The following is a 13,729-nucleotide window of genomic DNA, read 5'->3' as shown; positions in this document are numbered from 1 at the left end:
CCTGCTCATGTTGGACAAATCTACACTTTCCAGGGCCCGTGGGGAGAGCCCTGATGTGTACAACCCTATCCCCACTCCCTATCTTTTTATTTTGGGCTTGCCACAGCACGCCGAAGTTTCCATATGCCAAGAGATTGAACTTGCCCCACAGCTGTAACCGGAGCCACAGGAGTGAAAACACCAGTTCCTTAACCTGCTGAGCCAATAGGGAACTCCCTCACTCCCTATCTTTTTGATTTCCACCGGGAAATCAAAAAATTCTTTCTTATAATGAAGACTTCTAAGATTTACTTTCTTAGCAGCTTTCAAGTAATGCATACAGTATTGTTAACTGCAGTCACCTCAGGTACATTACATCCTCATGACTTATTTTATAACTAAAAGTTTCTACTTTTTGACCCCTTTCACCCATTTCATCTACCCCATAGCCTCTTCCCCTTTGGCAATCACTGATCTGTCCTCTGTATCTATGGGCTTGGTTTTCTGTTTTGTTGGCTTGTTTTGTTTTTTAGATTCCACATATAGGTGATATCATATAGTATTTGTCTTTCTCTGACTTATTTCACTTAGCATAATGCCCTCCAAGTCCATGTTGTTGCAAATGGTAAGATTTCATTCTTTTTTATGGCTAAGTAATATTCCTGTGTGTGTGTGTGTGTGTGTGTGTGTGTGTGTGTGTGAGTGTGAGAGAGAGAGAGAGACATCTTTATCTATTCACATATTTATGAGCACTTAGATTGTTTCCATATCTTCACTTTTATAAACAATGTTGCAGTGAACATGGGAGTGCAGATACCTTATTGATTTAGTCTTGTCATTTCCTTCAGGTAGATACTCAGAAGTAGATCATATGTTAGTTCTATTTTTAATTTTGGGGGAAACTTCCATACTGTTTTCCATAGTGGCTGCGCCAATTTGCATTCCTACCAGCAGTGCACAAATGTTGCCTTTTCCCCACATCCTTGTCAATGCTTGTTATTTCTCCTCTTTTTGATAATAGCCATTTTAGCAGGATGAGGTGATATCTCACCATGGTTTTAATTTGTGCTTCCCTGATGGTTAGTGATGTTGAGCATCTTTTTCATATGCCTGTTGATCATCTGTAAGTCTTTGGAAAAGTGTTTATTCAGATCCTCTGCCCATTTTTCAATTGGATCACTGTGGGATTTTTTTTTTTTTACTATTGAGTTGTATGAATTCTTTACATATTTTGGATATTAGTTCTTTATTAGGTATATGATTTGCAGGTATTTTCCCCCATTCAGTAAGTGGCCTTTTTGTTTTGTTGATGATTTCCTTTGTTGCATGGAAGGAAGAGATATAGTCTTTTATTCTGCTATGTTTTAAAAATGTCATATATTGCAAACCCCCTCTCCTAACACATGAACACATGTGCACCTGCACACACACACACACACACACACACAAACAGTTGCCTACATGGATTCTATACTTCTGTGAAGTTAATACTCATTAAGGATAAACTTAGGAATTTCAAGGTGGAATCAACTCAACTGTGGGCAAATCAGATATAAACAGGAATTCAGTGTATTATATAACCCACTAATTTCCCAAAGCCATAATTGAGTGAAAAGACTCTGATTCACTTTGTCTGTAATGGGACAGATCCACCCTAGAAAGGTCCCTCAGAGATGCTATGATGTTTGGTTAAGGATCCCTGCCCTAGATGGTCACCAAAGATCTCCTTTATCTATTAACTTATTTAAAGTTAATAAAGTCAGTTACCTTAAAATAAACATTGAAAAGACTGACACAAGGTGGAGTTAAGATTTTCTAGCCCATCTTTGCTTTACAGGTTTCCAACATTAAAACTCCCAAGCAAATGGATGAATTCATTGAGATCCAAAGTTCCACAGGAACTTGGTACCAGCGCTGGCTCGTCAGATTCAAGACCACTTTCAAGCAGGTATGACTGGGGGACCTGGGGTGGGTGCAAGGGAGGCCCTGTGAATATCTGTAACTTCAGTGATGAAGAGGAGAGGTCCTGAACACGCCCGTCACCCAAAGGCAGTGGATGGGCAGGAAGCAACCTTGCATGGGGACATTCTCCTCTCTCTCCTGGGATCCCTGGGCCACACATTCTATAGACCTTAGTTTCTTTCTTTGGTCTTCTTTTCCAAGGTAGAATTTTTTTTTTTTAATTTTTAAAAATTTTTCTTTCTTTTTTTTTTTTTTTGCTTTTTAGGGCTGTGCCCCAGGGTACATGGAAGTTCCCAGGCTAGGGGTCGAATTGGAGCTGTAACTGCTGGCCTACACCACAGCCACAGCAACAACAGATCTGAGCCACGTCTGCGATCTACATTACAGCTCAAGGCAATGCCAGATCCTTATCTCACTGAGCAAGGCCAGGGGTTGAACCCACATCCTCGTGGATACTAGTGGGGTTTGTTACCGCTGAGCCACCACGAGAACTCCATCAAGGTAGAGTTTTTAAATGTAAAGGTGCAAAGTCTAGTCTGAGTAAATGTTTTTCTCTCTGGCAATGCCTCTTAAAATAATCCACAGGAAGAAAGGTGCAAGTGAAAGAAATGACCCTTTGAGGTTTGTTGGTGATTTTGGAGAAAGTCTTCTAGAAGGGAAAGGCCATTTCTTCAGAGAAGTGGCTCCTATGAAGCAGATCAGCTGTTGAACACTGAGCAGCCCACAGCCCGGGTCTGCGGAGACAGGATGACCTTCTCGGCATGGTGGGTGGGTCAGTGTTGGGAATACCATCGCTTCCAGTGGCAGGAAGCAGAATTCACTATTCAGGGTTATTCATTGCCTTGACATCCTCACTCAGGGTGCTCGTGGTCACATGCGCGGGGCACTGTTTTGCTCGCAGATGCTCTGGGCCTGTTAGAGGTTGCCACCAGCCAGTAAGAAGAGAAAAGTCTTTCCTTGTTATTGGAGCAGAATTGCTGCCTCTGGGAGATGATGGTTGCCCATTCTCTATGTGTTTGTAGACAGTTTATTGGAAAATCTTAACAATGAGCTCTTCTAAGTCACAGGTTTCTGCCTTTAACAACCCGTCTCTGGTGCGGCTTATAGGTCTGGGAAAATGCTCTGTACTGTGTGATGGGCCCTTACAGGATGAACACGCTGATTCTGGCCGTGGTCTGGTTCACCATGGCTTTAAGGTAAGTTCTGTCTTATTTAAGCTCATTAATTTCCTTGTGCTTTAGTTGCCTCATCTATACATTGAAAGTTACGGTTGGTTCTAACTCACAGAGTCTGTGTCAGTTTGGGTACTTCGGGCTATAACAGGCAACCCACTCTAGTGGCTTCTATCATGAGGTTATTTCTTATCCATTGGACCAAGAATTCCACAGGGAGACAGGCTCCAGGTGGAGTTCCAGCCTCAGGCTAGTTCTCATCAGATGGCAAGATATCTGTGTTACTCTTGGCACACGGTAGACATGCAGAAATGTCGCAGCGAGGAGAGGCTGCCTCTCTCTGAGCCTCACTTTTTAACAGCAAAGAACCATCCTCAGCAGCCCCCAGCAGACCCTCCCCCCACCCTGCCTCCATGCATACACATGATATTAGCCAGACGTGTGTCACAAGCCCAGGGCTAAACTCGTTGATGGTGAAGGGGATGTGATTTCCCAGTAATTTTAAACTAAATCAGGATTTGCCTCTCAGCTGAAGATACCATTAGCTTCCCTGAGTGTTGATCCCTAAGCGAAATCGATTTCCTGTCTGAATAGGCAGCCATCAGTGTCCTTGTGACTATTAAATGGATAAAACTGTGAAACTTCACAATCATGTGTCCAGCAATAAAGAAAATTAAATATAGCATGATTGGTGATTAGCCAGCTCCTTTCTTAAAGAGTAGGCTCTCACCCCTTCATTTCATTCACCTCCACATAACATGACCTTGCTTTCCTTGAAAGTTTTGGGGCCCACTTATTGCCTTATGAGACTGTTTTACTGTATATTTATAAAGTGCTTGCAAATGTTTCTGGCACATGATATGTGCTCAATTGCTATTGGCAAGTAGGAACTTGCAGTGAGATTTTAAACTTCCATCTATGGAATTACTTTGTTTCACCACCGCCTGTGCTCAAAGGCACACTCCCTCCCTCAACCCAGGAATTTAAATTGGCTCGAATGACCTCTTTGATTATGAGAGGGACATGGGGAGACCTGGTTTTTCCACTGTCTTACCAAATGTCTTCCATATTCATGGAGAGCCAAACAGGTTCAAGTAGAGAGAAAGCTGGACCCTGCTCCCCTCCACCTGCTCCATCTCAACTAGGTGGGAACATTTCAGAAGCCAAAGATGGCAGACACTATGATCCAGTGCCCTGAGTTTTAAGATTTGTTTTACTTGTATTTGCTTACATCTAATTTAATGATTGAATAAGGGATGCATTTCAAATGCTGAAAACACAGAAATCTGGCATCCCTTCCTTCCCTCCTACCTATTCCCTTCTGTTATCTTTTATTTTCCTATTTATCATTCCAATGTGGTTTTTTTTTTTTTTTTTGCAAATTTAAGCAAATATATATGCATGTATACATACACACATATGGGTATATTTACAAATTTCTATGTCATTTTTACATGCAAAGGACTGCAAAAAGCGATTTTGCTCTGATTTTTTGCATTCAACAGTATATTCTGGACATCTCTCATACCAGGACATGGAGATTTTCCCCATTCTTCTTTGTGGTGACTTAGTGTGGGTGCAGAGCTGTCCACAGTAGACCACTGTGCTTTATTCCACTAGTGTCTTGGTCCGTCTTGGTTCCGGAATGTTGAGGAGTTCTCAGGCTTTTGCTGTTGCAAAGAATGTCACAATGAGTAACTGTTTGTAGGCTACTTTGTATTGGGCAAGTTTATCAGTGAAATAGATTCTTGGAAATGGGATTATGGTGTCAAAGAGGGTAAATCCATCAATAATTGTTTTAGGCATTGACTGATTCTCCTCCCTATGGTATTGTAAATTGTTGTCCTTCCAGCAATGTGTGAGAGTGCTTGCTTACCTGTAGAGTTTTGGCACACTTTAAGGTGTTGACAGTCTAGTAGGCGAGAATGGTAACACAGTGTGGTTTTAAGGGACATTTTTCTTATGAGTGGGATTGAGAATCCTTTTTTATGTTTAATGGCCATTTTTTGAGTTGGTGATCTTGAGTTTTCAGGTATAAAATCATATCATCTGCAAACAGAGATAGTTTTATCTCTTGCTGTGCAACCTTATATTCCTCTGGTCTTTCTCTTGTGTAGCTGAGTTAGCTAGGACCTACAATGTCATCTTAAATGGTAATGTTGATGGGTATCCTGGTCTTGTTTTTTGTTAGTGGGGATGTCTGTAGTGTTCCCCTGCCAAATAAGATCCTGCCTGTTGAGCTGAATATATCTTTTTTTACATGCTAAGGAAGCGTCCATCAATTCCTAATCTCTTGGTGTTTTTACCAGGAATGAATGTTGCTTTTTATCAAATGCATTTTTGGCCTCTGAGGAGATAGTCATGATTTTTCCCCTTAGATCCGTTAATATGGGGAGTTATTAGATTTTCTAATCAGCCATATTGATACATTTACAATGAGCTTGATTTGCGAGTTAGGCACGCAGCCTCAGATCATGTCGCTGCTTGAATATCCTGTCTTCTCTATCACAGTTACTATGGACTGATAGTTTGGTTCCCTGATATGATCCGGTATTTTCAAGATGAAGCATACAAGTCCAAAATGAAGGTATTTCACAACGAGCACGTGTATGGTGTCACAATCAACTTCACGATGGAAAATCAGATTCACCGACATGGGAAGCTTGTGAATGACAAGTAAGTGGGTGAGCACGGGCTTTCCTCAGATCGAGGTGGCTGTGGAAACTGCTGAGGAGAGAGCCATTGGGAAGATAAGAGTGCAGTATGGTGGAGAGTGAGCGCCAAGGCTGGTGCAGTAGCACAACTTTCTGCGGCTGCCAGCGGCATTGTATACCCCTGGTGGCTCTGTCTGCACTGAGCTGTCCCGGTCGTCCTGGCTGTGGTTGACTCATCCCAGGAGGGTTCACCAGACCATCTTTCCTGAGACCCTTCCCCTTCAGTGGTGAGGCGTGGAGAGCTGTTGCCCCTTGTGGCGCCTGCCTGGAGAGAGGGCCCAGAGCTCTCACCAACTCACAGCCTGGTATTGAGGCTTTTTCTTTGGTTCTGGAGGCTTCTTCAGAAACAAACTCAGGGGCTAATATAATACTATCTTATGTTATTCTTTCACCAATAGTACCTCCAAGGGTTAATGGGCACGGCTCCTGGCCATCAAGAGTATTGCCCTTTGGGGGAAAAATGAGTAGGGGCATTAGAAAAGTCCCACCTTTTCCCTCCTCAATTCTTTCTGACTCCTCGTCTTTCTACTCCTGGGACACTGAGATGGACAGTCCAGGCTGTTGGGGTTTAAGAATGCCTTCTTGAGGGGTTCCTGTTGTGGCTCAACTAGTATCCATGAGGATGCAAATTCAATTCCTGGCCTTGCTCAGTGGGTTAAGGATCTGGCATTGCTGTGAGCTGAGGTGTAGGTTGCAGACATGGCTCAGATCCCATGTTGCTGTCTGTGACGTAAGCTGGCAGGTGCAGGTCTGATTCAACCCCTAGCCTGGGAACTTCCATATGCCACAGGTGCGGCCCTAAAAAGCAAAAAATAATAACAAAAAAAATAATGCTTCCTTGAGACCGCCCTCAAGGAGGGCAGGGCAAAAATTTCCCTGGGCTGCATGATGCACTCAGCTGAACACATTCAGCCCTGCTGTTTTCCTTCTGGAATTATACTTAGCAGGTTCACTGGGACAGGTAACTCCATAGTCCAGGTGGTGCAGTGTCAGTGATATAAACCGCCCCCTAGTTAACACCTCTGTGCAAGAATTATCACCAGGAATTCTCTCCTCCAGTGTGGGTTTTACCTCCCCAGCCTGTACCCACCTACATGGCTGAGGAAAGTGGCCCTGCCTGTGATTGTCAGCTGCAGTAGGAGAGGACCAAGGGGAAGTCCAAGGAGGGGGCTTTGGGCAGTCTAGTCCATATGGCTCTTATGGGCTGGACCTTAGCAAATGTTCACTGTTATTTAGGATGAGAAAGAAAGTGTGATATAAAAAGGAGAATATTATTTCTACGAAACTCATATTTGGGGGAGGAAAGTTAGGACCAAGTATCAGTGAATGGAGTTCAGATTTTCAGGTGATTTTTTTTAAAAGGCTGAGGCTTGGTCACAAACATCTACACACTCACGTGCCCATGCAGGCACGCGCCCTTGGTGGAGACACTTCAGTCACTGGAATCTGCAGAGAGTGGCCACTTCCAGGAATGGCAGCTCCAAGGCTAGTGGTTGGCAGTGGATGGCAACTCCCTCCAGGATTTCTCACTGTTAAGGCTCTTTCATATAAGCCAAGAGGTCTTGTGTTGGCAATGCCAAGGAAGAAATGCTCTGCCTTTATGAGAACATTTTAGAAATGTTGGAAACAAGCACATTATGGATGGCTTGATGTCACCCAGGATAATTTTTCCCTGCAGAAACAATTCACTAGAAGAGATCTCATCCATGGAGTTCCCAATGTTCAGTGATCCTCTCTTGTGATATTAGTGATAATAATGACGGTAATGGCAGTGGTAATAAGGCTGATAATAACATTACCAAACACTTCTGTGTGCTGGATGCTGCCTCAAGTGCCTTTCCTAGATTATCTCCTTTAAAAACTCCAGGAGGCAAGAAATGTGCTTTCTCTTTTACAGGTGGGGAAAAGAGCTTAGAGAGGTTGGGTAGCTCGCTCAAATCACACAACTAACATAAAGAGAAATGTCTCTCGCCCAGTTCATGCATTTGGACTTCAATCCCATACCCTTGACAACTGCAAATATTATCTAATTGGGAAATATTCCATTCCCACAGAGGCTCTGTTTTACATGATGTTTTCTGTATTAAAAAGTTAATTGCCATGTGAAAACCCTTATGATTTTGAACAGTAGGTTTTGGAGTTCTAAGACTTAGCTGTGCATAAAATGGGAACTTGTGGTCCACCCTGCCCTTTTAAAAGGACCAGGACTCCTGAAGCTTTCAGCAGGCTGCTGGGTGGGAGTGAGGAGAAGCAAGACTTGATGAGGGTGGTGGTCTCGTCTGGACCCAGAACCCCATGGGATATAGTTACTGACAAGGGTCTGGGAATGCATAGGCAGGCCAAGGTTGGTTTGGGAGTGGATGTAAATATTCTGCACATAAATATTCAGAGGTTCTATCACTTTTCTGTATTTCGAATGCATGGGAAAGTTTCTGGGTGATTATTAAAGTATAAATTCTTTCAAAAATTGCAGTGAGTTAATATATGTTTTTTAACCAACAGATTCTAAAGTACACCCACTGTCATTTGAAGCCCATAATTTTTAACCCCAGCAATGTGAATAAAAAGTTTTTCATAAGCTTAGGAGCATTTGAAACTAAGACTTGGTTTCTTCTCTTGAGTTATGCTGCCATCTGCTGGTCATAAACCAGAAAACACCTCTTCCTTGGAAACCTTGAGCCTCTTTGGAGAACGTGATTGATGTTGTTTAGCTTGGGTGGGACATTTTCCCATTTGTACCAGGATTCCCTCTTCGACTTTGTCCACACTTTGTTGACTAAAAATTTAGATAAAATTATTTACTTTATTGACTGTCACACATGGGGGAAGCTTACTTTTGGCAAGGAGAGCAGAGAGAAAGCAAGCAAACACACATTTAGGAAAGAGAAGGTTGATTTCATGCATCACAATGAAATGCTACCCACTTGGTTAAAAGCTCCTTTTAGCAGGGTATGAATAAGAATTTTCTGCTTGGCATATACACATTACTGTATATGAAATCGATAAGTAACAAGGGCCTACTGTATAGCACAGGGAAATCTGTTCAATACTCTGTGATAGCCTATATGGGAAAGAATTTGAAAAAGAAGGTATATATGTAAGATGTACTGTATGCTATGTACTATATACTATATAAGATTACTATAAGATTAATATATATTATACATACATTCTTTTCATACATACATAATATACAGGCACGTATAACTGATTCACTTTGCTGTACACCTGAAACTAACACAACATTGTAAGTCAACTATACTCCAATAAAATTTATTAAAATTTTTTTTTCTTCAGCGGCGGTGGGCATGTTTCAGGGCAGTAAATCTCTGTGCAGCTGCCAATGGTGGGAAGTGTGTTAACTGTATCTTCTGGCTTTAGGTCTGAGGAAGTAGCCAAGGCTTGAGGGACTTAGGTTCCAAGCCTTGAAGGGTTAGTAGCTAGCTGAGCCATCTCTGATCTAAGCCTCTAGTTGTATATCTTCTAATAGTCATAATATTGATATATACTGTCCATCAGGCTTCAGAGTTAATACAATATATAGGTACAATTTTTATAATTTGATCTACATCCTGCATAGTTCTTATAGAGCTTCTTCCTGAATATCTTACAATTAATTGCCTATTGAAAATAGGACTGCTGTTTCTCATCGAGCATTTACCCAGGTTATTGCAAAGGCTTCAAAGTTAATACAATATGAAGGTACAATTTTTATAATTTGATATACATCCTGCATAGTTCTTACAGAGCTTCTTCCTGAATATTTTACAATTAATTGGCTACTGAAAATAGAATTGCTGTTTCTCCACTGAGCATTTACCTAGGTTATTGCAAATCAGTAGAAACCCTGTTGATTTTTGGATGTTTGTTTTGTCTCTGAGATCTTTTATTACTTCTAAGAGTTTTCCCTTGTTATTATTACACAATCCCATCATCTGCTGATAACAAATGTTTTGTCTCCTTTCTTTTTTTCAGTCCATCATGAAATATATTAAATAAGTAGAGAATAGAGACTAACACAGATAACCCTATTCAGAGCACCTACCTTTGTAAAATCATAAACTAGGCAATATTGACTTCAGATTTTAATATAGATCAAAAATTGCTCACTCTGCTGCCCTTCTGAATGTACCACAGTGATCACTTTGGAGTCTTACATTCATCTGTGTTTTTGTACTTTTCACATGCATTTATATACCTATAAACATTGTACAACATTCTTTTGTGTGGTTTAAATTTTAGGCAAATATCATACTGTGTTATAGATGTGAACATTTAATTCTCAACTTTTGCAACTTTTTTGTTACTTTTAGGATCTTTACTTAATTTTTTAAACTCAGGTATAGTTGATGTACAATATTGCACTGACTTTGACCTCTGGTTTGATGGTGGATAGAAGCCATGATAATGGGCATCCTGGCTTCAGTGGGGGTAATTTGGGCATTTAACTTTTTAAGTATGATATTTGCTGTATACCTTTGATTGACCTCCTTTATCAACTTGAGGAAATTCTCTTCTATTTTAGCTATGCTGAGATTTTTTTTTTATCCTGAAAGTGTATTGAATCTGTGAAATATTTTTTTCTGTACCTATTATGATCATTATATGTTTTTTTCTTGGACCTATTAAAATGGTGTATTAAAATACTATTTTTTTCTGGTATTCAGCCATACTTGATTCCTGGGATATATCTTAATCATTCAGTGTGGACTTTTAAAAATGGCAATACATTAACAAATTTGATTTACTGATGTTCTATTTAGGATTTTGGCATCTAAGTGGTGTATTTTTCTTATACTGTTCTGTTTCAATTGTAGTATCAAGGTTATACCCTCTTTTTTTTAAGATGATTTTTTAAATTAAAAATAACTAACTTGTTTTAAACCATAGATTGATAAATCATAAGTGACTGGTTATTATGCCAAATGCACAATGAAAAATTGCTTTCTTTTTTAAAATTTATTTATTTTTCCACTGTACAGCATGGGGGCCAAGTTACACTTACATGTATACATTTTTTTTTCCACCAGACAGAAAACCAAATGAAAAAACATGAAAGCAATATAAGAGACCTATGGGGTAATATAAAGCGGGCCAATCTATGCATAATAGGAATTCCAGAAGCAGTAGAAAAAGATAAGGGGGTGGAAAATATATTTGAAGAAATTATCACTGGAAACTTCCCAAATCTAAAGGATACTGATTTCAAGATACAGGAAGCACAGAGGGCCCCAAAGAAGTTGAACCCAAATAGACCCACACGAAGACACATTATAATAAAAATGGCAAAAGTTAATGATAAAGAGAGGATCCTAAAGGCAGCAAGAGAAAAGCAAAATGTTACCTATAAAGGAACCCCCCCATAAGCTGATTTCTCTACAGAAACCCTACAGGTCAGGAGGGAATGGCAAGTGATATTTAAAATGCTAAAAGGAAAAAATATGCAACCTAGAATACTCTATCCAGCAAGAATATCATTTAAAATAGAAGGGGAAATAAATTTTTTTTTCCAACAAACAAAAGCTAAAAGAATACAGCAATACAAAACCCAGGCTAAAAGAAATATTGAAAGGGCTTCTCTAAACCAAAAAGAAAGGATTGAGGAAGCTTTTTTTTTTCTCCCTACGGCTGCACTTGCAGCTTATGAAAGTTCCCAAGCTAGGGGTTGAATCTGAGCTACAGCTGCCCACCTACACCACAGCCACAGCAACACAGGATCCGAGCTGTGTCTATGACCTACGCCACAGCTCACGGCGATACTGATTCTTAACCTACTGAGTGGGGCCAGGGGTGGAACCTGCATCCTCATGGATACTAGTCAGATTCATTTCTGCTGAGCCACACATGATGGGAACTCACTGCACCCTCTTTTTAAAAATGTGCTAGGATCTTTAGAAAAGGGGCAGGATGAGATACTATAATTCCAGTGCTTAGGTAGCCTTAGGTATAAGAGAAGATGAGGGGAAGGAAGTTGGATTTACTGGCAGATTCTCTGAGGCACAAGAACATATAGTACTTTGTTGTGCAACAGAACTTGATGAAACATTGTAAATCAACTATACTTTAAGAATAATAAAATTTAAAAATTTTTAAAAAGAACATATGGCCTTAGAGAGTCTGTTTGCTTCACATTGGCACCAATATTTCCCATCATATACAGCTGATTCTTCATGAATTAATCGTTCAGTGGTTTGGAGACATAAGAGAGCCATCGCCCAAGTCCACTCTTTTATTTCTCTCTTTTTTTTTCTTTTTCTTTTTTTTAGCCACACATGTGGCAGCTGGAAGTTACCAGGCTAGGGGTGGAATTGGAGCTGCAGCTGCCAGGCTATGCCACAGAACACGGCAATGCTAGATCCAAGCTGTATCCTCCACCTACGCTGCCACAGTTTGTGGCAATGCTGGATCCTTAACCCAGTGAGTAAAACTAGGGATCAAACCCATATCCTCACAATACTACTCGGCTTCTTAACCTGCCGAGCCACAAGGGAACTCCCACTCTTTTATTTCTTTTTCAGGCTCCCTACTAAGGTACTTCTTTTTTAGTTGAAGTACAGTTGATTTACAATGTTAGTTTCAAGGATACAGCAAAGTGATTCAGTTATACATATATATCTATTCTTTTTTAGATTTTTGTTCTAAGTTATTACAAGATATTTAATATAGTTCCCTGTGCTATATAGTGGGTCCTTGTTGTTTATCTATTTTATATATAGTAGTTTGTATCAGCTAATCCCAAACTACTAATTTTTCTCTCCCCCTCTTCCTTTCCCCTTTGGTAACCATACATTTGTTTTCTATTGTTTGTGAGTCTATTTCTGTTTTGTAAATAAGCTCATTTATATCATATTTTTCAGATTCTGCATATAAGTGATATCATAGGATGTTTGTCTTTCTCTGCCTGATTCAATTCACTTCGTATGATGACCTCTATGTCTGTCTGTGTTGAGGGTAATTTTCGCTTATAGAACCATATACTAGAACTGGAAACAGCCATCTCCTCAGGATTGTTATTTTAAAGACTTTTGAATGACAGCCTGTAGAGAAGAAACTTGCCTGGAATCTTTCAGTGACTGGGCTCTAAAAGTTGAACTCGAATCTTCATTTTTTCGAGGATGGTGTCATTTGTAAAGTACAGGCCTGATGCCTCTGGAGAATTTAAGAAGTTAGAGTATTCTGTAACACTTTTGGTTTCCTCCATTCTTTAAGCAAGTTAAAGCTAAGTGTATATTTTCTGAAGTGAACAGTTTTCTTATTTGTGCTTTGCTTTGCCTCAGGTTAGGACTTGCTGTGAGATAGTGTGTGAGAAGCTGGAGTTCCGTTTCTCTCCTGAAGAACTCTATCTGGAAGGCTTATTTTAGGCATGTATGTGTGTGTTAAGCTTTGGGGAAAGAGACCCTTTGTTTATTTTCTCCCTGAAAGGTGACATAAAATATGTGAAAGAGAATTCTCTACTTTAAGACAGAGGCAATTAAGGGTATGTATAACATACCCTCTGTGTCTTTGCATATGCTGTTCCCTCTGCCTGGAATTCACTTCCGCCACGTCTTTGCTTGGATCATTCTTACTTGTCCTTCAGGATAAGCCGTCTCATGCTTTACCCAACTGGATGATAAGTGCCCCCTTTAAAGTGACTTTTATAGCATATCTCTGTCTTGATAATTATCTCACCCAATTTTAATCATCAGTTTTCTTGTCTATCTCTTTAATTAGATTGAGTTTTCTGAGGGTGATGCCATCAAACCTAAAACATGGTGACTAAATAGATGTGACTTTTGGCATAGGTTAGATAACTCAATGGATGAAAGCATTGGGCCTGAGAATAACTGAAATAAAGTATTTGAATAATAATCCTGCCGTGGACTCTGGGTCTCCAATGGCTTCTGTTTCCTTAAAGGGAAA

At 40.2% G+C, this 13,729-nt stretch overlaps 1 protein-coding gene across 3 annotated transcripts in view; it reads left to right on the top strand.

Annotated features, from left to right (window-relative positions):
• SV2B (synaptic vesicle glycoprotein 2B) overlaps positions 1-13,729 on the top strand; it is a 75,130-nt gene that overhangs the window by 46,592 nt on the left and 14,809 nt on the right. For all 3 annotated transcript variants that reach the window (XM_047795979.1, XM_047795981.1, XM_047795980.1), the window contains 3 exons: positions 1,817-1,927; positions 3,049-3,137; positions 5,625-5,789. In XM_047795979.1, the coding sequence (XP_047651935.1) occupies positions 1,817-1,927; positions 3,049-3,137; positions 5,625-5,789 (365 nt within the window). The remainder of the gene's footprint in view (positions 1-1,816; positions 1,928-3,048; positions 3,138-5,624; positions 5,790-13,729) is intronic.

The sequence above is a fragment of the Phacochoerus africanus genome, chromosome 9 (genome assembly GCF_016906955.1).
Source record: "Phacochoerus africanus isolate WHEZ1 chromosome 9, ROS_Pafr_v1, whole genome shotgun sequence".
In the NCBI taxonomy this organism is placed as follows: domain Eukaryota; kingdom Metazoa; phylum Chordata; class Mammalia; order Artiodactyla; family Suidae; genus Phacochoerus; species Phacochoerus africanus.
This window is presented reverse-complemented; position numbering and strand designations above follow the sequence as displayed.